General features: G+C 35.5%; 1 protein-coding gene across 2 annotated transcripts in view; it reads right to left on the bottom strand.

Annotated features, from left to right (window-relative positions):
- Nucleotides 1–27,622, bottom strand: part of GLRA3 (glycine receptor alpha 3) — a 73,403-nt gene that overhangs the window by 25,700 nt on the left and 20,081 nt on the right. For both annotated transcript variants that reach the window (XM_048942749.1, XM_048942750.1), the window contains exons 3-5: nucleotides 23,041–23,108; nucleotides 4,680–4,903; nucleotides 2,630–2,712 (exon numbers count right to left, since the gene is read on the bottom strand). In XM_048942749.1, the coding sequence (XP_048798706.1) occupies nucleotides 2,630–2,712; nucleotides 4,680–4,903; nucleotides 23,041–23,108 (375 nt within the window). The remainder of the gene's footprint in view (nucleotides 1–2,629; nucleotides 2,713–4,679; nucleotides 4,904–23,040; nucleotides 23,109–27,622) is intronic.

Here is a 27,622-nt window from a genome sequence, read left to right on the forward strand (position 1 = left end):
TTCAGACAAAGTTATAATACAACGTATATATAATTGTAATATATGAATAAAGGAATGCTGTGAGATAAATACAATCTAAGACAAAGACAAGTAGATCTAGTACATGAAAGAAAGAAAAAATCTTTCCTGTGAAATAAGCCTTGGAAATAAATATCTTGCTGACATTTCTTTGTGTCTTATTCAAGCAGAATAAAACTAAAATTATCTAACATGCCTGTAGGCTGCCCCAGCATGAACTGTAGAAATGTGGAAGGGATTATGTCCTAACTGCGTTTTCTTTTGCTTCTTTTCAAAGATACAAAAGCAGCTCATTCTAGTTTTTGATAAGTCTTTCGGTAAAATAAATACTTTTGAAGTAGAATACACTTTCTCTTAAATACTTTTTATGTGATTCAAGATATAAGTGAAGGGGCAAACGCAGCTGCAAATACTGACCTTGGAAAAACCATTAGATGAGCCACATAAAAATATATCTATCATTTGTGGGGAAAAAAGCTGTACATGAGTTTCCCTCTTAGGGCATTCTGTGCTGGAGTAATGGTATCAATATTGATGGAAAATATCTATTACTGAATAAAACTAGTTTTTTTTCATAGCAGAGGAAAAATCTACTATCTGTCCTTTATAAGTAAATGTCAGTCTTTCTTTGTGAATGGTGGCAAGATGAGAAAATGAGCAACTCATTACAAATTGTCCAGTTTGCTTAGTGTTATATGGAGGTTTGCAAGGTCAGGAAGTTTAAAGAAATTCTGGAATTACTGAACATCGCAAATTCATAGTTGTACCAAATCCTAACTAACTTGACACTGGAAATTGTGTTGCTATGCCTGCGTTTTGTGAAATGTCCCACAGACGTTTCTCTCAGTTTCAGGGAGTTGTTGATCATGAAAACCTAACATGTTGATCTTCTAGCAGATATCTAAGTATAGCCAAAGCTGACATACTGCAAGGTTTTCTGCTTCAGACCAGGTAATTTGGCCATAGTCCCTATTTTTCAATGTCTGAAGTTAGAGGTAACATAGAAGTAGATGAAGCAACTCTTCCTTGTAAAAACAGGCTTGACCTTTCTTTGTAATTAGAAGATCTTGAACATCTCAAAATGAAGCAGCCATCTGTATTCTGTTCAGCAGTTCTTTTATGAGCATTATACTATTCTTTGTACTACCTGGTATACAGCAGGGAATTTATACTTGCTGCTAAACAATTAAAAACGAGACATTAGTGAAAAATGTTCTGCTGGAAAACACAGCAAGACATCCAAAGTGGTATTCAACTAACAAGTGTTCCTTATAGTACAGTCTATGGAAACTCAGGGCTCCTGCAAGGTATCTGTAGAGTAAAACAAATGCCCGTTTTCTCAAGAATGCTCAGTTATTGTACAACCTCTCCTCACATGGGCTGGAAGAGACAAGTACAGATGAGTTTCATGAAGTTGTTAAAGCAACAGTTTTTAAAATAGTGTGTGTGTGTGTGTGTGTGTATCTATGTAAATATATATATGTATCTCTTTCTTCAGTACTTAAATACTATGATACCTTCTGTCTGAAGCATAGTGATATATACTGAATATATCCCCAAACAGTATGTATTCTGATACATCTGCCTCATCTTAATCTCTTACTCAGTGGTATTGATCATAAAGATGATATAAGTTATTAGTAGAATTATTCACTTGAGTGAATGTGGAATTTTGCTTGAATGCTGAATATGTAATATTGCCCTAAGTTCTTTGACATTTGCCGTGAATAACCATCTCTCGTTTTTTGTCACAGCAATTTCTGCTGTCAGATTTAGCCACTGTCCTCATATGAAAGCCTCATTTGACTGTTGTGGCTGTTAGTAATGCTGTGCTCAAATTTTGCTTCCTTGCTGGGATGATACTTTGTGTGGTCTTCCTCTTTGTACCCTAGAAGGTTCACAGCCCTTTCCAAGATTTTTCTAAGGGATATTTCAGTGATTTAAGGTCCTGCACCAGTAGAGAGGCTGAGGACTGTGTAGGTGGCATACCCTATATAGGATCATGAACATATACACACACACACACACACATATATGTAATGTAACCTTTTACATTTCCTCCTTACAGTAAGCCTTTTCTCTAGTCATTTCTGGGATAATTAAGTAAAAACTACAGATACATAGCTCTAACATGTAGGTAAGTTGAAGAGCTAATGCAGGAATCTGAAGAGCGTGGACTCAGCACAAATTATCTTGTTCCCATTGTTTTAGTATGCCAAATTATTTTTAATTTCAAGATCTGCACATAAATCACTTAATTTATTCTCATATTTTCCTTATGTTCTCCCATATAACTGTGTTTCTGTGTGTGTGAACACAGAAGACTTCACAGTGAATCACAATACACTTAAGCATCATGTAAAGGTAAACTCTGTACTGAATAGGTCAGTTTAGCAATAAATTTTGATTTACATGAAATTTTTTTTGTCTCCAAAGGAACGAAAAAAATCTTTTCCCTTGAAAATTAGCTATGTTTCACAGATTAAAATAGGTAATTCATTTCTGAAAGGTTGTTCTCCTTATGTCGTTAGAAAGGAGTATTTCTACTCCATGCCGAATTGCTGTAATCTCTTGTAAAGTATTTATAAGATGATACATTGCACAAACTTACAGCTTTCCAACTGCATTATACATGTTTGCACATCCATTGGAAAATTTTTGAGATCCATTGGGCAGGACAGTATTAAAGTCAATCTGAAAGAACACAAAAATATATTAAAAATATATCACAAAACACTATAATTGTACAGGTGGAGTGCATAAAAGCAGAGGGAATCATTAGAAAAAGAAAATGTAGTTTTTCATTAGAAAGCTCTGAGAAGGGAGAGTCCCAGTAGAGATGTCTAACTTACATCTAAAAGAATGCAACAACAGCCTGCTTTTTCATGCTACAGTAGAATTATTACTATTATGTTGTTACAGTGTTTCAAATCCTTGACATTTACCCATAAAATTTACTCAGAATTGCAGGAATTTCATTTCAGATGTCAGTTGCAAATTGTGCTGCCAAAATAATTTGTGTTATTGCTCTAAAATAAGGTGCTTAAATTGTCAACACAAAGATTTAAAATAACATTTCAAGATATTAGTGGTAGACTACATATTCCTATAAGTTTGAAAGGTGGTTGTGTTTTGCATTAGCCATTATATCTCCTGTGAAATGCTTTGCAACCTATAGGAAAAAAGTATTTTTACGTATCAACACAATAACTGAGGTGTTAACTGAATAATTTAAATTTTTTCAGAAGTTGTAATAGTTCTTAATTAAATCATGGGAGTTTAAGCATTCTAGTATCACAAGAATATGGTATCCACAAGCATCATGGTCAACATTTGCTCTTATACCTTTAGTGTGGTGTTTTTTTTTTCACCCCCATTTCACGAGACTGTGAACTTGGTCAGAAATCTATTAAAGTTGGTATCTGAGTTTGCTTCAGCAGAGTGCTTGTGTTTATAGTCTATGTGTTGTATGTATTTGGAGAGAGTTGGGCAAGGAGGAAGGGTTATTCATTCAATCTGCCTGTGTCTCTCAGATTGACTGAATCTGGAGATAATTGATTTAGCTTTATATTTTGCTTTGGTTGAGGGAAGGAAACCTTTTTGCTTTCTTTCAATATTTCTAGTGACAGAATACGTGTTGTGACACTGAAGAATGGTTATGTACTTGGACTGGCATACTAAGCTCCTTTTGGATATGAAATATGTGTAAGAGCTTTAACCAAACTCTTTGTTCCAATGTAAGCTTGACAGTGTGATGCTCATTTGCACTGGTATATTCATACAAGTCACAAACACTGTATATTTTTGTCCTGGTATACAAAGTATTCTTTAGAGTCCTGATGTCTCTTCAAGAAGTTTCAATTACCCTTTGATGCAGTATGATGTAAAACCAAATGCTAAGTGGAAAAGAGATGTTATATTTTTCAAAATGAATATTTTTTTTTCAAGTAGGCCAAATCTATACCATGACTATAACATTAGTATACCTATATGAAATTAATTTCCCATTTGATTACATTTTTGAAGGTAACTGTAAGAATGATTTTACTGCTGTTATAGTCTAATGATGTCTGTATTAATAAAAGTGGGGAGAAAAGAACTGGAACAATTGCATCTTGTCAATGCTTAGATGTGATTGCTGCTTACAGCTTCTTAGAACTTTTCAAAAATTTACTTTCCACTTTTCTCCCCACCTCCTGCAGTAAGTGAGCTATTCTTAAAACCTCACGCTTCAAGTGGCTCTTGTTTATGTGTTGGACTGTGACTGCAATATCCAAAAACAGTGAAAGAGAAATTACACTGGATTGTTATGACATTGGAGGCTACAGTATGTAAAGCTCATACATAGATCTGTTCAGACTGTAATATTCCAAGCATGTATATACCATGTGCAAGTCTGAGTTCTTCTAGGCTCAGTATCTGTGATTTAAATTGGGAATGATACTTTTCTTATTATTTTTACTAAAACTACTTCAAATTAGAGATCTCTTTCTATTTTTGCATTAGAAATGAACAGTAATTATGATGAAATTCAATATTCAGAGTTCATGTTTACTTTAGTAATTGAACTGCATGACTAGAAACTGAAAATAGCTGTTAACAATTCTTAGATATACTTATGAACTTCTCTATGAAAAAAAATCATGTAATTAGAGACTCACCTGATGGAATAAAGTACATTTCCATTTTTGAAAATTCTTAACAATTTATTATCCGTTGTAACTTCATGAAAGTTGGCACCTTTTTCATTAGCAAAGAACAAATCTGGTTTCCAAATTGAATCCAGCATGGATGGATCTAAGTCTAAAGAGTCATCTGGATATTCACTGTATGCAAGACGTGGATCATTCCAATTCTGACGGAGAAAGATGTTCACTCGGTAATCCTGAATGAAAGAGAAAACAAGCAAATTTTATCAAGCATAGGGATTTAGCTTTTATTTCATTTCTTAGCCATGTAATCCCCTGTCCATCTGTGGATGACAAAAGAATTACTTAGCTGATTGTCAGAATGATACCTATTTGTATTAGTGAGGGCACAGTGGATAAGCATAATTTCAAGATAATTGAAAAAATCCGAAGATAAGGAAATCTGACTTCTATGTAGTCTGTATCATTCCATGTAACTTTAAGCTTTCCACAGTGTTTTCTTGAAATGGAAATGACAGAAGCATGCAGAAAGTTTAATGGCATAATCTTTTCCTGCTCAACTTCCCTCTCCTAGACAGTGAGTCAGTCTATTCCACTGTAAGGGAACCTCAGTTCACATCTTCTCGCTCTAATCCTTACATATTTTAGACATACCACTTCCGTGTTTCTGTGCCTCAGCTCCCTTCTGAACAATTACACAGTATCACCTGGGTTGGAAGGGACCTCAAGGATCATGTAGTTCCAACCCCCCTGCCTAGCAGGGCCACCAAACATACACATTCAGATCAGGTTGCCCAGGACCCCGTCCAACCTGGCCTTGAACACGTCCAAGGACGGGGCATCCACAACCTCCCTGGGCAGCCCGTTCCAGGGCCTAACCACTCTCCTAGTAAAGAACTTCCCCCTAACATCCAACCTAAATCTTCCTTCCTTCAACTTAAAACCATTTCCCCTCGTCCTGCTGTTGTCAGCCCTTTTGAAGAGTTTACTCCCCTCCTGGGTGTAGGTTCCCTTCAGGTATTGATAGGCTGCAATGAGGTCACCCCGCAGCCTTCTCTTCTCCAGGCTGAACAAGCCCAACTCCCTCAGCCTGTCCTCATAGGGGAGGTGCTCCAGCCCCCTGATCATCTTAGTCGCCTTCCTCTGGACCCTTTCCAAAATCTCTATGTCTTTCTTGTACTGAGGGCTCCACACCTGGACACAGTACTCCAGATGGGGCCTCACAAGAGCTGAGTAGAGAGGGACAATCACCTCCCTGTCCCTGCTGGCCACCCCTCTCCTGATGGAGCCCAGGATCCCATTTGCCTTTCGAGCTGCCAGAGCGCACTGCTGGCTCATGTTCAGTCTCTTGTCCATCAGGACCCCCAGGTCCTTCTCTGCCGAGCTGCTCTCAAGGACCACTCCTCCCAGCCTGTACGGGTGCCTGGGGTTCTTCTGGCCCAAATGCAAAACCTTGCACTTTGCCGTGTTGAACCTCATTAGGTTCACCCGAGCCCAGCTTTCCAGCCTGTCGAGGTCCCTCTGAATGGCATCCCTTCCTTGCACCGTATCAACCGCACCACTCAGCTTGGTGTCGTCAGCAAACTTGCTGAGGGTGCACTCAATTCCCTCATCGATGTCATTGAAAAGATGTTAAAGAGCACCGGTCCCAAGACAGACCTTTGGGGGACACCACTTGTTACCGGCCTCCACCTGGACATAGAGCCATTGACCACCACCCTCTGTCTGCAGCCTTTCTGTGAGAGTATTCTATTACTATTCAGTAATTCTGTGAGAGTAGTATGTTTCTTTGTCTGAGGAGGATGTATTTGTTTCTCTTCTGTTCAGATGTGGTAGAGAGTTTACAAAGGCTACTCCAAAAGCTATACTTCCTATTTCTTCAAGTTGGCCCATCACATCAGAGGCAGATGTTGTTAGAGGGTGGCAGTAGGGATTGAACCTTCCCACCAGTATTCCATGACGTGTTGTTGCTGTGTGACAGATGGCAGCAGAGCAGCTCTCTGACAGAATGGCGACTGAATGGAAGTGCGCATGAAGCAAAGGTGTGTCACTGAATTCCTCCATGCAGGAAAAATGGCACCACAGACATTCACTGCTTGCTGAATGTTTATGGAGACCAAACAGTGAATGTGAGAACAGTGAGGTGCTGGGTGGTGCATTTCAGCAGTTGTGATAGCAACAGTGGAATGAATGGATTTCTTATACGACTAGGGGCTGCTTATTAGGTGTAAACAGAATAAATGAACATATAGCAAGAAAAGGAAAATAGAGAAAGATAAATGGAGGAATCTATTCCATGTTATGTAACATTGTCAATTTGCCTAAACTGAGTCAAAGTAAATTGTTTTAAATTGTTTCCAGGCATTAAGGTGAAAAAAATCCAATTTAAGTTGTACCGAAGCGATTTTTCTTTCCTTCTTTCCTGAAAAGTCTGTCTTAAATTGCCTCTCATTACAAAAAAAAAAAAAAAAAAAAAAAAAGGAAAACCAAGAAAAACCCTTAATCTATTAAAAAGATATACACTTGAATACTACCGCATGAAAAAAAAGCATTCATTGATTTAACTTGTAATTATACCTTGTGAACACAGTAGTAACTTGCTTTAAACAAGTAGGGTTGTTTGATACCAACACAGTGAACAGAATTAAACTGCCCAAATTGATTTGCTTTCCTGCAAGAGGATTACTACATCTGTGTGCTACTTGTACAGAGGGGTAACTCCTAACTCAAATTATTCTGTTCTGAGAAGGTTCTTTTGTGGGGGGAGAGAAGCCATCATTTAAGCTGTGTGATTTCCTTATGACCTCAAGGCTGCCATTATCAAACAGCTGCTGTGCCCTGGTTGTGCAGAATGAGGCTGATTTCTGGGTCTGCGCTTGCTCCACTGTCTGTCAAAACTCACATTCACAGAATGAACTTTCTTATATGGTAGGATATTGGTCATCTGCTTCACAGGCACAATAAAGTTTACACATGGACATCAAGTAGCTGCTCTTTGCTATTTATGCTGAGACCAAGACTGTTATTGGCTCCAGTAGAAGTGTTTGATTAGCAATTTCCAGCACACAGTGAAATCTAAAATATTTACAGAATATTTTGATTTCTTCTTCTTTATACTGATACACGTACAGTTACATTTCCCTAGTACATGGAATGTGGGATACTTCTAGATTCCAGAGACATATATTAAAACAAATTTCCAAAATATGCACTTTATCTGAGTAATTCAGATTACCTGCTCTTGTAATTTTTGAATGCTGCCATTTGGACCAAATCAGCACATTTTCACATTGTGTAAAATCTAAATTTGTCTTTTGCATAATGAAGTCAATTGATACTTGCTTTATTTGTTCTAGGTCACTATGGAATTTAACATGAAAATCTGTACTTTCCAAGAAAGTTGCTAAGAGTAAATACAATGCCTTTATGAGAAATGCCATTCTTTTGAAGAATATTTAAATTTTGACTCATTATGAATTTCAGTTCTTGTTGGTGAAAGTTCTGCCTTGAAAAATACATAAGCTTGTTGTGAAATCATAAAAATCACATACAAAACTAATGTATTTGCTAAAGGATGAAATACAAAATGTAAAGACTCATTGGAAAATGTTTTTATAAATTAATTAACTACATGTATTGCAAGTGCTTGAAAATCAGGCCCCATCTTTCTAAGTTATACGTGTGCATAGGGCAATAGGTTACAATGGTTATATTTCTGCCTTCCTAGGTTTCTACATCTGTTGCTAACAGCTCAGTTTTACATAATGCTGGAAGAGCTTTTTGCACGTGATGGAGTGGATTAGAATTTACTTTATTACAATAGATGCTGAATTTGATCCTTAGTACCGAAGAATTTATCACAGATCTAAATAGAGCTGTTCCCATTAAGTCAGGGACAAACTGTAGCAGTGTGAACTGCAGTGAGAGGGCAGATCAAGAGGGAACTGGCAAAGGCATGGTGAAGCAGGGAATGAGATAAATTATTAAAAAATATGTTACAAGAGATTGGAATCAATATCAGGGAAAATAAGACCCAAGCAAATATTTGTTTGAAAATATATAAGATGTTTTGAATGTTTTCAATGTTTTGAAGCATCTCATAGTAAGCTTAATTTTGTAAGCATAGTGAGGTAATGGTTTTACTGAACTTGTGGATCACCATATGGGGAATGAGACTTCAAACAGTTGTGTGCATTTGCAACAGGTTAATTACCAGCTTTCAGCATATTTTCCATTTGTTATTCTAATTTTGATGTAATATTATGTTGAAAAAAGAAATACCGGACTAAGTCCACCACTGGCATATAAAATGGAAAATGTTTATTTTTGGAACCAGAGGAATGCTGCACACTCCACTACAATACTGACCTTGTTACCATGAGAGGAGAGTAAAAACCTGTTTCCCTTTTTTTTTTTTTTTTTTTTTTTTTTCACTTTCTCATATGAGCTTTCCCCAAAATATGCTCTGGCCATAAACACTGTGGCTAAGCTTTAGGTAGCCAAATTACTTTGACTAAATTGATTGAGTTTCCTTCATTCTTCTTTGCATATCTGAAAATTTCAGACTGGCCCAAAAGCTTATTTAGCTAATGATTTCAATATGTCTTTGATGATATTTCTCAGGTACAGAAATTCAAGTATTTAAATTTAAGTAAGCCCCTCATATCAGTAGGTCATTTTTCTTGCAGGTAACCAATATCATTGCAAAATCAAAAGAGAAGACCCTTTGCATTGACATCTAAGAAATGTAAATATCAGTTGTATCAAAGAACCTGAAGAATTCCCTTGTCTTTTCTCCTTCTTAGTAGTTGAAATTCCATGATTGCTGAGATTATTTCTGGTAAGGCCTCATCTGTAACCATGCATGTTGAAAGAATAGAATAAGTAGAACATTCACAAAATAATGCTATAGGACCAGAATGGATAGCCAGTACTGTGAGGGGAAAAAAGTAAACTTGATTTCTCTAAAGTGGTAATGCAAAGCTGAACAGAAGACTCACTTGCCCTCCAAAATATGTTGAGAAGGAGATACTAGAGGGGGAAATCAGTTTAAATTAGGGACAAAAATATTTATGACAACAAATTTAGAATAGATGAAAATGGCTCATAATTCAACTTATTCTGCTAATAAACATCAGTGATCTTTTCACTGGTATGATTTATTATTGAAAAAAATGGGACTCCTCCCTACTTTTAATAGGTCTTTCCAGTATTACAGGTCTGAATTGCAGCAAAGCTAGTAGCAATCTATGGATGTAGGACAGTTCAACTAATGAGTGATAAAAAAAACTGCAGTAGACTCCATGCTCCAGCACTAACTGCAACCCATTAATCTGTCAGAGATTTACAATAGCAGCTAAAGAGAAATTAACCATGATCGCTGAGTACTTAACTTTAATTGACACGTCAAATCTGTGTCAGAGTAACAAGATCTGACTAATGTCAAACATCCCTAAGAACATGCTTTTCTGTACTGAATAGCTACAGGGCATTCATTACAAGAAGCAGTGTAGATACACTGTTGCATATGATAGTTTGTCTGACTCACTGAATCTTTTTGACTATCAGTCTTGTAATAATTCTATGATGGAAATGTTATTTCCAGAATGGATTTGGGGAATGAATAAAACTAGGGATAATTTTCCTGCTCCTGGCATACAGAAACCTGAGTCTGGGAGAAACTGGCATATTTTTTCCTCTCTCTCTTAGTAAGAACTCTGAATTTTCCAGCACTGGAGGATTCTTCCCTCGTTAAGAAGAGTCTTCATATTCCTTAGGAGAAAGACACTTTCCTACAGTTTTCCTTGCCAAGACTGTGACTCTTAGGCCTTTGCCTTTACGATTTACTGTATGAGGTCAAGTATGCAGTTCCTTATGCAGAGATGGAGAGCTTTCCTGTCTGGTCCTGCCTCGAGTTATGTGGCTAAGCACTTTGTTGGCAATTCACCTCTTTAGATCTGAGCCCTCACAGGCTGAGGATGAGCAGTAACACCAGTCTGTTCTTGGATAAAAGCTGTAATCCTACAGTAATTTGAAAATGGTGGGTGCCCTTACCCTCTCCATTAAATAGGACAGGCCAGATGGTTTGAGGATTTGGGTGAAGGCTTCTCAGGAAGCTTTAGCTATTCAGAGCTATTCAGAAAAGATTATTGATGGATTTTGGATCACGATCTCTCTCTTTCTCCATCCATAGGTGTATAAAACCAGATTTTAAGCTATTTAATGTTTCAATTTTTCTGAGTTCTTTTTTTTTTTCTTTTCTTTACTATCAGAACTGCCAAGTGTCCAGGTATCCCATTAATAATTTAGTAAATATTTTGTTTAAATTTTATCTAATTCTTTGCAGAATTTGACTCCAATACCTGGCCCGCAATATTTGTATTGAAGTCAATAGAACTAAAACTCACTTGTTGAAGAACTAGATGAAACTAGGACTTTGAAATTGCTGCTTATAGTATCAGAACTCTTAGATTCCTTTTCAAAATTGAAATTCAGAGTTCAGTGCACTATTCATGCACCAAATATTCTTTCTAAGTTTGTTGCCTGCTTTCACATCCGTGGATTCTGAAGCAATAAGGATACTATTAATGTTCTTCCTGGAACAAATAAATGTAGCTTGCTTGCTTACCTGTTGGATTGGAATCACTTTCACCATCACTACTAATGGTTTGGAGCATGTGAACAGTCCTGTCACTACTCTTGTTCAGTCTTAAAGCATGGGTAATTTAGAGGATGCTCATTAGTACAGAGCTTTGAGTCTTTGTAATTCAACCCATAGATAAAAAATAAAAGTATATACAGTAGTTTATCTGAGGAATCTTTGATTTTTAGATTCTGACTTTCTTGTCTTTATTGTAAAACAGTCAATATTCATTGAATTCAACAGTGTTCTGCAAAATCTACCTGTTTTCCATAGGTTTTGGGCAAATGCATCAGTTTAGTTAATTTTATTTTTATTATTATTAATTTTGTTACTGTTATTATTTCTGATTTATTATGAGTAGTAACGTCCAGATTTAAGTTTCTGTGTCACAAATAATTGTAATATCAAAAATCAAAACACTTGGGTTGTTTACTCTACAAATTAAATGCAGTATTGACATATTATATGTTAACCTTTGTCACAGCTCTTACTGTGTGTTGTAGAATATATATTAATTGCAGGCTGAATATAATTCTTAAATTCTTAATGGAAGTTGTGTGTTCCCAACTCCTAACATATTTCACTAAAATCACATTTGCGTCTTGTTCAATATAACTGAGTTGTTAAGCTTCAGCTGAGGGGCTTTTAAAATGTTTGCACTTTAAAAGAGCTGTACTAGGGATTAGATGGAAATGGATATGACAATTACACGAACAAACATCATACTCTAAAACTGCCATGTTTTCAGTTAACAAAATCATTTTCTTCCTTCTCCAGAGAAATTATGTGTCCCTGAAGTTGCTTTTGTTATAACACCAGAAGGTATATTTGCTAAATGAGATGATTCACTTGTCCAGATTACCTTTCAGTGCTACATCTTCCATGTTCTTATCAGTGTATTTTATACATTAGCACTTAGAATATCAGTGGTTTCAGTGACTGACTGAATAACAGTTGAAATCTTCACTGAAAATGCGTATTTGAAATCAACTTCTGTTTAATCTCCTCAAGGAAATACAAAGGATCAAAGAGGAATTCCATACTGACTTTCTTCTCAGTAATCCATCTGTTGGGAGCTAAACATGATATTGTCTAGAGTAGGGTATATAGGGTAAAATAAAAAGAACCAACACGGAAGTAGCTTATATCCCAAAGCAGTGTCTGCTAACTCCAGAATGTTAACTAGGATTAAAATTAGCTGCATGAAGGGATCTAACTCTAATTAAAAATGAACTTTTATTTGATATGTGCCATCTTTAAATTTGTTAGCAAGCATGAAGTGTGCCAAGAAGTCTGTACAGAAATTCAAGATGTTTTATAGATTCTACACTGACATTATAGTAACACTTAAAAGTTAATTTAAGGTTGAACTGTATTACGGTTGTGGAGAATGGATACAATTTTGTTTGTGCACAGAAAGACATGGAATTTGGAAAGCCCTAAGATATTTTCCCTTTCATCTGCTGGTTCAGAAAGAGGCACATCTGCAGTAATTCTATATGTCTATCAGCCTAGATATCCTAGGGTCTTTGGGAAATTAATTTGGCTGTCTCAAAAAAATCCACTATATACACTTCAGGGAAATAAGCAAAATCTGAAAAGGCACAAACTCCATTCAGAATCCAGTTTGCATTTTTATGGAAGGGCAAGGCAGTGGACTTCTCAAGTCCTACCTCAGGAATATGTGCATTTACCTGCCTTTTGTCATAATCTGGTGGCTCATGACTTGGCAAATTGAAAGAAACCATCTACCATATAAATGTACCACTACATCAACAATTTGATGTCTGACTCAATAGAGGCATTAGGGAAGGTAGTAACTTCGCTAACTGCTTATTTAAAGGAGAAATATTGAGCTATAAACCCACAGAAAATACGAGGGCCAGGGATGTTAGTTAAATTCCTCAGTGTTGTCTGGTTAAGTAAGACTAAGGTCTCACCAGATGTGATCATAGATATTGTCCGAGTGTTCTCAGTTACCATGACACTGAAGCAGTTGCAGGAGTTTTGGGGTATATTAAGATACTGGCGATCCTTTATACTCCACATAGTGCAACTGTTAAATGTGATTGGGGTAGAACAGAACAAGAAGCCTTTCAACAGGTAAAAATAAGCATTAAACAGGCCCATTTGATACAACCCTTCCAAACTAGATGTGCATGTAACTTAAGAAGGATTTGGCTGGGGGTTACCAAAGCAGCAGGAGCTTACCTGCTCAATCATTGGTTCATTCTGTGAAGGAGTAGAGTGCAATGGAATTGCCAGGTCACAGTCTGAACCTATGGTTGAGCACAAAGTGAGAAGGAGTGGCTAACCCAGAGATCTCAGGTGCAAGCAATACAGCGAAGTGAGCCCTCATTTAGAGGTTAGCCTCTCTTTGGATAGAGATTGCACTCTTCTCAAGTTATCGCTGGCTGTTGGAAGGGGTGAGCCAATTTTCCTTTTTTATTATTATTTATTTATTTTTTAAAAACCTCCTATTGTTCCGTAGGGCTTGTGTATATTTTTATTCTGTTTTTAATTCATTTTCTATGTTTTTATGGTTGGTTTGGTTTAAAAATTTAAACCAAAGAAGCCAAAGGGGTGAGTTTTACTGCTGCGTAAATTGGCAATGGTATCTAGGAGGATTAAAAAAAAAAAAAAAAAAAAAAATCTAGCTGCCAACATAGGCAGGGTCATGTCAATATAAAAAGTATATCTGCTCACTTCTTGATCTGATTACACTGACATTTAAAGAAAATTAAAGCCTGAATCATGTTGTTATAGTCTTTTGTTCTGCTAGCAGTTCATGATGGCATGTGACAGTGTTGTGTATTCTATTTAGAAAAAAAAGGCATAGACCTTTTTCTTACAAGTTCTTTTAATATGTTGTATCATTTTACTGTTTAATTATAAAGTATCATAAAATAATTAAATTTTTTTCATAAACTTTTAGGATATATCTTTGTAGTGTGTGTATGATGTATACAAATAATCAGGGTATGCAGCTTTTCCATGTTGGGCGATTACTTTAGCTATCGTAATCAAAAGCTCACACCTACAGTGCGTGATGTACCGAGTATTAAAAATAGGATGAAGATATGAGAGCAGAACTGACTTTTTTAGAGATACCAAGATAAGTCAAAATTATTCGTGTGAAGAATTAAAAAAAAAAATAATGTTTCATGTAAAAGCATATTGCAGATAAGATACTTCCTAGCACGCTGTACTAGACTCAAGAACAGAAATTAGGAAGAAAATAACAAATTGTAATTCCTTTATTTCCTTAATTCAGTTACTTTTTACAGTTGCTCTCAAGTCTCTTATCTCTTGGTTCTGTAAAAAAAAAAAAAAAATAATACAAATTTTATGTAAATTTATTGTGTTTTTATATCTTATAAATTATGTATGTAAGTATAGCAATAGAAGTTTATAGATTTATCTTCTGTTAGATTTAATGGAAGGTAATGGCAAAATCTACATGTATTACGGTGAGATTAATTGCGTTAATACACATCTTGAGGTAGTTCAGTGAAGATATTTGCAAAATGGTTTATTTTGGCTTCTCTTGCTATCTTTTTTTCCTTTTATGTTAGTACATGTACCCCTTATGTATTAAGAAGATGTGAGAGTTACACAATCATAACTGTAGCTGTAGCCCTGATCTTCATTTGCTATTGCAAAAAAAAAAGTAGTAACTTTATAAACAGCCTGCCTCATAGAGTGTGAGCAGGTCTTTGTAGTGATGCCTCAGTCTTATTTTTCACAGTGTTGACTGAGTAGATATCAGCTTGGAAAGTGGTTATCTTCATAGCTTTATCTGGTTAATGTTGGAGTTCTTATTTACAGGGTATGGTCTTCTAGCAGTAGCTAACCTAACAGCTGCTATTCAAACAATTTAGATATATAATGTAAAAATATAAAAATAATGAAGGAAATGTTGGAAGGGATAGAGTAATGTCATAGATTTTTCACAGTGCACAGCACAGTGCTGCTGAAGTCGGGCTTTACACTGCAGTGAAAAGAAAGCAAGAGAAAGAAGCATCAGATGAAACAAGAGATAAGAGATAATAGGAAGTTTGAGCTTTTCTGCAACATTTCTAGAGCAAGATCAGATAGGTGCAGGCAAACACAGAATACAGAGAAATAAGCTAAAGGTTAAGTAAAGTTTACATGAGCATAAGGAACCCTCTCTGAGGGCTGTCATATGAAGGAACCCTTAGGCAACACCTGAACAACTGATGAGTGGGATTATAAAGTTAAATCAGCTTGCACTGATGATACAAAAGGGCCTCTCCAGTCCTTTTCTTACTGATAATTGCAGTGTGTGGTTGTGGGAAAAAGAAATTGTGATCTATTTCATTTAAGCTGTTCAGTTTTCTGTATAATACAAGTGATTTGCCAAATCTGCAAGAATGTTTGTTATAATGGATCAGAGAGAATGAGCAACAGTATTCTCTGCAGTATTCATGGAGGATCTGATTGTAACACCTATCTTGGTAAATATATATATTTTTAGTAAAAAACCAAAGCGGTTTGCGTGAGTGATATATAGAGGCTGAATTTTCTTATGCTTAGGGTACTAGGGCTGCTGTAGACCCGGATTCAGTTTTCTCTGCAAATAAGGTAAAAAAAAAAAAAAAGTGTTTGAAGCTAGTTTCCCTCATAATTAAGAACTTAAGAAAAACATGACTTGGTATGCAAGTGCAAGGCTAGCACTGCTGCCTATTCCCGGAGTGAGTGAAACAAGCTCTGGCTGAATTGTTCTAACACACTTACAGATTTGGGGGCATGAAGTTGGTATGGATAGATATTTCTTCCAGGCCAAGGAAGTCAAAGCAGCAGATACTGTATGAATCCAGCAGTAGATGAAAAGAGAGATGGATTTTGTGAATGCTGAGTTCAGCCTTAAGCACTAGCTGGAGATAGTGGAGTATTAGTATTTTCCTGGTTATATATGACAGCTAGGACTGTAAACTGTAAACTACTGGTTGCTTTTAATGAAAAATCTCAATTTTTCATTGTGGAAACCACGTGGTACATTACACTCCTAAATTATCTTTTTAAGGCGTCTTTCGGCAAAAAGAAGTATGCTTTTATTCTCCTTGTGCCAATTATATTGCTGCTGTCAGTGCAAATACTTGTTTGAACTTAAGATCTCTTCACATCTATGAATTGTTCATGCAAAGAATATAATTGTTTTCACTTGTTCCATTGCATTCATTAGTATAAGATGCACACTGCAACTAAGTTGAATCATCTAAAGCTATCAAAAATATTCAGAGTATTTTCAAGCAGTATTTTATCATTGCAGTATCATTTACTCTAGACTGTAACTTCACAGTCAGTCTAGAGATGCTGACTTCATGCAATAATGAAAAAATCATAATCCACTTCCTCGTGAATTGGATAATTTAGGGCAAGTTTTGAGACCTCAAAACAGGCCTTGTAGTTTTCCCAGTATTTTCTAAAAGAGATGCTCTCCATTAGAAGGTATAATTGCAATTTATTGCCAGAGTATTCAGCAGAATTTGGCCTCAGGATGCTGTCTAAAATAAACCTGGCACCTGGTCTTCAGTTTGCTTGTTGCTGGTTTATGGTTACAAACAAGAAAAATTAACTGAATGCTGTTCTTTAAGGCAGAATTATCTACTCAGATTTTACCTCTATTCATAGTTTATATTTCTGCTTTTCTTTACATCCATATCAAATATACTGCCTTTCAAAAACACAAAATACATTGATATCATCCCTGTAACTAAAACTTTCTTTCAGATAGCTATTTCATACTCTACCATCCAATGGTTAAGCGCTACTACTGCCTAATAATTCCATGGATGCATTTGGAAACAGATTAAAAGCCGCTGTTTTGAGGGAGTAGGGAAAGAAGCCTGCCATAAGCTTCTGCAAAGGCATCCATTCTAGCAAAAGGAAAGCTTCTGACCCTTTTTAAAAATCAATTTAATCAGCTGTTTTTACTGTTACATTTAAACCAAATAAGTAACAGTCAAGGTTGTTTTCATTGATGCAAAGCCCATTTGCTGTTCAAATTTCTGGAATTTAATTCTGGAATGGTCCAACCCAGTTGTCTTGATATTTTCATACTGAATCATTCATCAGTCTTAAAAGGCAGCAAAGAGTGAAAATAGACGTTTTCTTTTTCAGAATCATAAGATGAGCTGAAGAAAGCTGGAGTCATCTTCTGAGGAAAAACCTCAGTTATAGTTGCTTACAAAGAATATGAGAGCATGGTTATTTCATAACACAGCAAGAAAAGGTTAGGGAAAGTGATCAAATAATAAAGTCATACTCATAACCTTTCCAGAGGACAGGAGATGAACATGGTGAAACTACTTCTCCTCATCTCCAAATGTTTGAGTAAGGATGATTTCTGATGATAGAAAGGAACTGAATTTTTCCAGATTTAGTAATTCAGCTGCTGATACCTGACAACCAGTGTGTGGGTGGTATCAGCTGTGCAGGTCCCTTATCCAACCCATTCTACTGCTGCATCATCTACTTTATGTTACAATTTCTCTCAGTAAATAAGATACTTCAGCCTCGTGTTTCTATGCAATGTTCCAACTGGTCTTGTTCTTGATATACTGGTCCATACAATTGCATACTGTTTTTCATGCAACTTTGATATCCTAATTAAATAGATAAGCCTAAACGTAATCTTTTGCCTTAAGCCAAGAGTTAGGAAAAACATCTAGTGTTGCAAAATATGCCATATTCTTATTTTTACTGGACTTTAAAATATGTAGTAGTCAAGAAACCTGGGGGATAAACAGTAAATTCCATTCTCTTTTCAGGCGCATTTTTGTTACATTTTATAAACTTCCCACACGTTATGGAAAACATGCTGCAGCCAGGAATGGTTATACAATACTGTCTATTTAGATAGTTGCAAATCCAGCAGAACTTAAAAGATGCCATGTTCTCCTGACCCCATGAACATAGGTTACAGAGGCACACTGACTATAAGACAAAGGATGTCAAATAACTTGCCTTCAACCCATATGTGAACAATCTCTTAATTTGGCAGAATCAAATCTACAACCAGTAGACTTGACAGAGGGGAGTTAACTATCAAATATGAGGGAAAATAGGTTTTTGGTATTGATGCTGTTGTAAATTATGAAACTATAAGGTAGCTGTTTTATTCACTTATTGGATCAGGCCCTGGACAAGATGACTGAGTTGTGCATGTCCCCTTGTCATTATGAGGGAGCTGGACTAGATGACCTTTAAAGTTCCCTTCCAAATCTAAGAATTCTGTGATTCTATGATAAAATAAGAATTGTGCAAAGTAGATCTTTCTGCCATTCACTTTAGTATTAACACACTGCTGTTTGCGTTATACAGAAATTTACAGCATATTTTCACTGAAGAAAAGCAAACATTTAATCATATTTTAGGTAATAAGCTAAATGATTTATTTAAGAAAAAAATTAGTTGGTGGAACTCATCTGCCTTGAACCTTGCAACACACCCAAGTGAACACTCCTTTCAAATACTCTATTTAAAGACAACCTAAAACAGGTAGAATAGAACATAAAGAGAAATGCTTACTTGAAGATGAAACCAATAAAATTAGAAGAATAATTGAAAGAGCTTAAAAATGGGTTAATGTAAGTTGAAGGTACATTTTATTTGTAAATGCAAGATAATCTTGTTATATCTGAGAACACAGGAATATATGCCACCTGCTTCTTAACAACATTCAGGATAACACGTCTTTTCAGGCTGAGTCAAGAAATATCCTTTGGCAGAATGTGGCATGTGGCAGGAAAAAATAACAAACATGCTTTTTAACTTGTTAATTATCTGCATTGATGTCATTTGCTATTACTTTTCTCAGCAAGTGTCCTTTTCAATCAATATGCATTAATCTAAGCATAATAATACATAGTAAATATAGCTGTACTACTGTATCAAGATTGAGTATTAATGACCTTTAACACTTATAAATTTTGAGGAATTTGGTCAATCTTACTGGAATGAAAGCAGTAGTTTTGTTTAGTTGGCCCCGCAACTTAAGCAAGTGTTCTATAACCACTGCTTTAGTGGTAGCTGCCAGCAATATGTATTAACACTGCTCTTAGAAACAACAGAATTTCTATGCACTGCAAAGTGAAACATAACTCAAGCTACGCAGAGAAACTGTAAGCCACTCTAAGTATGTTGTGATAAAAGTTGAAACTTAAATTACAGTGCAACAATAAATAAATTTCTGCAGGATTTAGTTTCCATGTTGCCAATCAATATTTAACCCTACATGGACAAGCAATCTGATAGGTTTCTCAGCTTTTTGAAGTTGTGTGTGCAGATACTTTCCTTTTATCTTAAATAAAAAACTTCTGCTGATAATACTGTGCAATTCTATTTAAAAAAAATTCTTGTCTTCCATGTTTTGTTAACATCCTGCTGTTGCTTAGATTTCTAAATCTATAAGTAGAAAGAAAAAAAAAAAAAAAAAAGAATAGTAACAACAAGTAAGAAGTGAAGGATTGGACCTAGTCACTTACATCAGTAAATGCAGATCAGTAAGAGTTTATTTGGCAAGAGAATGAATGTGAATGCCCAGAGAGGTTGTGGATGCCCCATTTCTGGAGGTGTTAAAGGCCGGATTGGATGGGGTCCTGGTCTAGTATCAAATGGGGAGGTTGATGGCCCTGCATGTGGCAGGGGGGGTTGGAGATTCATGATTCTTGAGGTCCCTTCCAACCCTGGCCATTCTGTCAATATCACTGAGACATATTCAGCTCTGGTACTACTATTCAGCTCAGTAACACAGATTGTTAAGGCTGGACCCTTGTAGCACTGGTGAGACTGCACATCAAATACTGTGTTCAGTTCACTATAAGATTACTGTGTTCAAGCATGTATGGAAAGATCAACAAAGCTGGTGAAGGGACTAGAACGCAAGTGTTATGAGGAGTGGCTGAGGGAACTGGGATTATTTTCCCTGGAAGAGGTTGAGAGGAGACCTCATCGTTCTCCTTAACTACCTGAAAGAAGATTACAGTGAGAAAGTTGTCAGTCTCTTATCTTAGGTGATGATAGGATGTGAAGGAATGGCCTCAAGTTTCATCAGGGGCAGTTTACATTTAGATATAAGGAAATCAGTTTTCATGGAGAGGACAGAAAACACTGGAATGGACTTCCCAGGGAAGTGGTGGAGGTATTTAAGAGACATTTGGATGTTGTACTAAAAGACATGACAGGACTTGGGTGATGAGTGGACTTAGTGATCTTGAAAGTCTTTTTTCAACTTAGATGATTCTATGATTCAAGATGTATCAATTATGAAAGTTTGTTTAAAGAGAATTTAAAATTATATTTATTTTTCATTGCCTCAGAGAATTCCTAACATAAATTAAGCTCCTCATATGATGAATTAAAATTAGATTTAATTTGAATCACAGCTTCCTAGTAAGAAGTGGCATACCATTTTTCGTGCTAAAAAGCACTTGATTTGTCTTCTGAGATAGAGAAAGGAAATAAATATAGCCTGTGCTTTAAAGAACTGTGGAAAAAAAGGAAAGGTAAAAAGTACCAATTTCAACCATTAACAAAGTGCAAGTCAAATTAAGCTGTTGTTTTTTTTGGTGTTTTTTTTTTTTTTTTTTTTGGACTAGTTGTCTCTCCTGAACTATTAGACCTCACTGCAGAAGAGTAGATGGAGGTGGATGAGTTCAAGACAACCTCTGACAGAAATTTGGGCCCTGCTGTGCACTGTAAGATCCCACTGCACCCTGACAAACTTCTTTGTTTCCTTCCAATTTCTTTTTTCTTTCTTTTTTTTTTTTTTTTTTCCTGTTTTTTAACCCATTCTCTTTCTGTAATTATTTATTGTGTTATTTGTAACCAAGGCAGCAGAGGGAGCTCAAAGATTTTGGTCATCAATAAGAGAAACAGAAAGTTAGTACCAAGATCAACTAGAATGGCAGTGAAGGATAGGAACTAATATACAGGCTTCTGTAAGATAATGCACTGTATGCATATCCCATTACTCAGCTGCTCCTTTTACATTCCAGAGAAACTTTCAGATACAACATGACAGGTCTTATTTTGTACCTTTTGCTTGTAAGCTCTTTTGTTTTGTTTTAGATTGGAAAAAGGAGTACTTATCGAGAATGTGTAAGATTTACAAAGATGTCTGAATTATAAGGATTATAGTAAATAACAATTGGTAAAGTAGTGAGAATAGATAAAATTGGTAAAACTGTGGTGAATTTATTTTCCTTCAGTAAGGCAGTACTTCAGGTTTAAAATGATTCAAGATATTTTTAACTGTAATTTTAAGATAAAGGTGCTAACATCTTTTCAGAAGATATTCCTTTTCAGTTCAGCGGAGAAGTAGCTAATAATACATACAATCAAAAGTCCTATCTGCATAAAGGCACTTGTTCTAAAATGTGAGATTTGAGTCTCTAAGAGTTCAGTAGCTGCTGACCATAAGCAAAAGTTCTGCACTGAGCAGTCAGTGAATATTATGTTATGATCAGAATATCAGCATTATGATGCAACACTTCCCCTAAGACCAACATTGTGCTTAATTGTCCACTTTTGGCACACACATTCCCAATAGAGTGAGAAGGTCTCTGGTTCTGAACAACTTTGGTATTTTCTACAATGTACTAACTGGAAATGTGTGTAATGGATCGGGTTGTGCAGCAGTATCTCTCAACTATTTTAATCAGTTTGCTTTCAAGGCAACTTGGAAAAAAAATACAATTCCTTTATAAATGTGTAACTATCTCCTAATGTAAATTATTAATATGATTTTATATAATGCACAGGTTCCAACTGACAGCTGAAATTAGGAAACGTTTTTAGCTTATAGTTTTGGTTTTTTTTTTTTAGGATTAAATGTTCTTGGTCTCCAATTTCAAAGAACTGTTGTGTGTAGTTAAATGAGATGAACAATATACTAAAGGATGTAAGTAGTCCACAAGCATGCTGCTGCACAATACTGAAGAGAGCCTGGCCTCACTCATTTGATTCTTGAACTTTAGATATTTTTGTAATATTACATGTAAATATATTAAAAAAAAAAAAAAAGAAAAAAAAAGTGCTGTAGCTTTTACAAAGAAAAGGCACAGGTATCTGGTGTTACTCTGCCTGGAGAAGAGGGGAGACCTCATTGCAACCTTTCAGTATTTAAAGGGATCTAAGAAACGAGATGTAGACTGACATTTTACACTGCATGCTAGTGATAGGGCAAGGAGGAAAGGTTTTCAAAATAAATAAATAAATGAAATTTAGATTAGAGATAAGGAAGAAACTATTTGGTGAGGCACTGGCACAGATTGTCCAGAGAAACTGTGGATGCCCATCCCTGGAGGCGTTCAAGGCCAGGCTGGATGGGGCCCCTGGCAGCCTGATCTAGTAGAAAGCAACCCTACTCGTGACAGGGCGGTTGGAACCAGACAGTCCTTTATTTCCTTTCAGCTCAATCCATTCTATGACTCTACTCTCTCTGCACCGTGTCTATTTAAAAAAAAAAATAAATAAATAAAAACTTTTTAAATAAAGTATATATCCTCATATGCACTATACGGAGTGAAATTTAAAATATAATTCATTTAACAATTCAAAAATTCAAAAAAAAATTCAATTGCTAAATTAAATGCTCTGTTTTCAGAAGAGGATTTATTTCACTTAGTTCTGTATTAATAGAAGTTCTATCTTGATTTTTAAATATCTTGAACTTTAAACATTTTTTGAGATAGGATATCTCACCATGGTTGTCTCTGCAATGGATCCAAAGCTGTTTATAAATATGTTGCATGTGACATTAACTGGAGGACCTGCAAAAGAGGGAAAACAAACAAAAAAACAGTGTCTATTTCAGAATCAATGCATATTGAGTGATTGTAAAACAATTTGATGTGATAAACTATTATAAAACAATATTTGTTGATTTAAGAGGAAATACTGTTACATTCAAAACTCATTTAATGCAAAATTTGAATGATTTCTGGTATGTAATAGATTATTCCTTTCAATTTTTCTCACAATTACCCTACCAGACTGGCCAGTTTGAGGATTATATACAAAAGAGGGAAAAAAAAAAAAAAGACAGCAAAAAATCAACTAAATTTGAAGTGTGTATTTTTTATGTGGGTTTTTTTTTTTTTTTTTTTTTTTTTTTTAAGTGAAAAATGCTTGCTACTTTTTACAACAGTTAGGGGGAAATGTGACCTTTTTCTGTCAAGGCAGCTTTTGACATTATCTGTCATCACTGGTAACTGAAATACATTATTGTTGCTCTTATCTCTGCTACTGACAGGAACAAAAGTGAATAAGGAAGAATGACTTAGATTCTATTCTCATTTCTCTTAAATTCAAAAAATAGTTAAGAATCCATTTAAGCTGAATTTTTCTGTTACCATGGGTCTTTAGCCAACTGCTGTTCTGCTTTATCTTGCATTTGTGAAGCATCAGTACTGGTAGAGCAGTCATTACAATAACTAAACAATAAGCCATCTCTTCATGGAAAAGATTTTAAATTACTTCTCTGCAAATCTCTGTAAAAATGGCATTGTGACATAGCATCCTAACTTCTCCATTATTTCTTATCAATCTCTGCTTATGTGCAGTGGAAACAAGGTTTTTCCATCTTAAGGCTCTTCTGTCACTCTCCTGCACCTCTGTATTCATATGTCAACTATCCATTTCAGAACTGGAAATGCTTGTTTTTTTCCAGTAGTAAGCAACCATTAATAATGAAAGATCTATACCTGGTCTTGCAAATAATTATGTAATATTTATTTGTTAAGAGTCACTGAAGTAATAGACTATTCTGCCACTGGTGCTTTAGAACTAGTAAAATTTAGTGTGACCAATGAAGTTGACATTACATATTTGAACAATCAGAATATTCATTGAAAATTCTGCCAACAGGACCACCTTGGAACATCTAGCTTTTATAACAAAACATCACTACATGTACTTCAATCATTCTAATACACAGAGGTACATGTGCAATGCAGAATTTTCAGGTAAACAGGTATTACTCTACAGTCACTTTGACACTCCAGTCGTTTTGCAACTTTGTTAACTGTTTAGAGCAGGTGAGCGTATTTAATAGATCTTACAATTCAGTAAAGGCTTCTCATTGATAGCATATGGAATGAACTCCAGAAGATGATAAAGGAAAATGGAAAAAAAACAGGGCAGGTGAACAAAGGCAGAGTCACTAGAAATTACTAACAACTGTCAGACAAAATTGTATTTCCTTGCTGTGTAAGATTATTGGATAATTTGATTCCAAGGCAGCTTTCCTTTCTCAAATATCTATGTTGTAATACTTGTCATAATTTCAAATTTGGCATGATATTATCTTGCTTAAAATAGCACTGTTTTAAGTGTAATTTTTCTTTATCAATATAGTTGCTTTTATAAAGGAAATAAACCCTGACGTGTAATTTTAAAAGCAGCATTACAAGACAGTTAATAGCTAGTTAAAAATAGCATAAATAGAAACTAAAAGCAATTCAGAAATGGTTTAGAAACTCAAACAATAAAGTGTTTGAAGACATTCAGTGTTAATCAAATGCAAAACCATCCTTGTTATGCACTTATACTAATGGGCTCTAAATGGGAAGCATGTTCTGTAGACATTGGGATAGATGGATCGCCATAGAAGTAGATTATGAACTTCCAACCTGAATACTTCAAAATTTCTGTCCACCTTAAAATGATATATTAGGGAGAAAAAAATGTCAAGAAGAAAGTCAAGGTTGACAAACTCTCTAAACTACTGCTGAAAAAAAAACAAAAACAAAAACAAAAACAACCAAAAACATAAGTAGATAGCTGGTTTTAACTTTGTGGGGAAAAAAGAAAAAGGAATACAGTAGGGAGCAATATTTAAACACAAAGTCTGTAAAGGTCAAAAGGAATTTTCTCCAATTTTTTAATAAGGCGTGTGGCAATAAAGTAGTGACCATATTCAACTGAACAAAAAAGTAATACTTTGCACAAGTGCAAAACATCACAATTTTATTGCCATAAAACACTGAGTCAAAAGTAAGTCAGGACCTATGTGAACTTAGGAAGTTCCTAAATTAATGAATTCTGAGTGCTGTTTGTCAATATCAAGGTAAAGAACAAATTACATTTTCCTATATGAAACTGAATGTTAATTTAAAATCTTGTCCATGCAGAAATGTTATTGAAAGGAAAAAGAAAAAAAAAAAAAGCAACATAAAATGATTATCTGAAATCTCTTATGTCTGTTTCTTTAAAACTACCAAATTAAAAACTCATAAAGACAAAACTACAGTATTTGTTCTAGGACAAACACAGCTAATGAGAAAGTGGCAAAGTCACTTGAGGAGACACTTATTCTTAGTGATAGATCTGAATCATTCTGGGCAGATTTGTTCAAACTGCATAGCTGTCTAGAAGATTTAGAATGTGCACTTTCTGAAAAAGAACAATGTCAAATTAGGTTTTGTCTCTTTAAATTCCAATAGTTACAAAACAGGGCTCTGAGTCTTCTGAATTATATATTTAAGAAGTACTACACTGAATTCACTAATCTCTAAACATCTGTCTGTTCTTCAGTGTAGTCCCATCAGAAGACTGCATTTTGTCTGTGACAAACTCCAAAATCCAATCCCCAAATCAATCCCTAAACTGTAATCTCCAAATTTTTAGCCCTTATTTGCTTCAGGAGACCCAAAAAATGAAGAAAAACTGCAGTGCTTAGATTTTTCTTGAGGTCTTTCATTGCCTCTCAAAGCATTAGCTTAGGTTGAACCTGTAGTTTACATGCTAAGGGGAACAGTATGGAAACAAGGCATGATAAGTTTAATAAGGTTGTGATATAACCTGGCAAGTGGCTGAGTATCACATATTGTTCACTCAGCCCCTTTCTCAGTGGGATATGGGAATTGGGGGAGAGGGGAAAAAGTAGAACTTGTGGATTGAGATAAAATTATTTACTAAGATAGCAAAAAAGATAATTATGACCATATAAATATATGCATATATAAGAATATATAGAAAAAGTGATGCATAAGCAATTGTTTACCATCCCCTGAGCAGCAGAAGAAGGTGATATGAACTCCTATGCCCTTCAAAAATCCTTCCACGTGATGTCATGTGGTATGGGATATCCCTTTGGACAGTGTAAGACAGGTATCCTAATTCTGCTCCCTCTCAGCTCCTTGAGCCCTACACTGTGAATGGCCTTAGCTATATACAATATTTCTTAGCAGCAGCTATAAACGTCAGCGTGTTATCAACATTGTTTTTATCCTAGAACAAAAAAATAGCGTCACACCAGACACTCAGGCAAAAATCCATTCCAGCTGAAACTAAGACAAGATCAAAAATAAATTAAAAGCTTCTGTTCATATAAGAAAGCAGTTTTAGATGTGGAGTATTTTGCACTGCTTTGCAAGTATTGTTTGATACACTGACCCTCTGGAAAGCACATCACTGGAATATTCCTCAGTTCCCCCGGGTGCTTCAGACAAGCATAGCCTGAGGGACTCATACTGTATAGACATGAGGGATATTGGTCATTGTTGTAAATCTTTCAGTGAAGTGTTTGAATTCCCAGTGCGTGTTTATCTTACTTGAAAAAGATCAGCGGTGGTAATTAACTAAAAATGAAGTATTTCCAGATGTGGTAAATCCTTGATAATGAGTTTATACATGCAGTACTGACTGTTTATGGCTTACTGGTGAGGAAGTAAGTTGACAAACTACTTACCTTGTACTTTTGAATTATTCTGGGCAAATTTGGCAAAAGTAGCAAATAACAGTGCTTAAGAGTCATTATTACTGAAGTTACTGATGTATGGTGATCTCAAACTATAAAAATCAGTGCCAGATAAAAATTAAGTTGTAAAGGTAGCAACAGATGATTCAGAGGGGGAAGGCTTGTCTGCTCAAAGGGGAAGTTTTGTAGTAAACATAATAAAAAGCTGGAGCTAAGAGAACTCATTGCAATCAAAGCAAAGGGAGAGGCAACTAAGGCAAAATAAGAGTAATATTTTAAATCACAACAGGTTTATCCTTTCTATAAAAGTGTTCATATTTTGGAGAATTTTAAAGACTAGTAGCTTGATATATAGATTCAGAATTAGAGCTAAGTATAGTTCCACTACATTACTGGAATTCTGCATTCTGAAAAAAGGTGTCAAATCTACCTGAAATTCCCAGACTGCAAAAGTCAGAAAGTGTAGCGTTTTTGTTTGTGTAACTGCATGATAACATATTGGGTATGTATGTATTATCTTTCTATTAAATATGCCTGCATTTGAGTAGCATGATTTGTGCTAAAGAACATGTAATATTTGCATTT

The sequence above is a fragment of the Lagopus muta genome, chromosome 4, assembly GCF_023343835.1.
Source record: "Lagopus muta isolate bLagMut1 chromosome 4, bLagMut1 primary, whole genome shotgun sequence".
In the NCBI taxonomy this organism is placed as follows: domain Eukaryota; kingdom Metazoa; phylum Chordata; class Aves; order Galliformes; family Phasianidae; genus Lagopus; species Lagopus muta.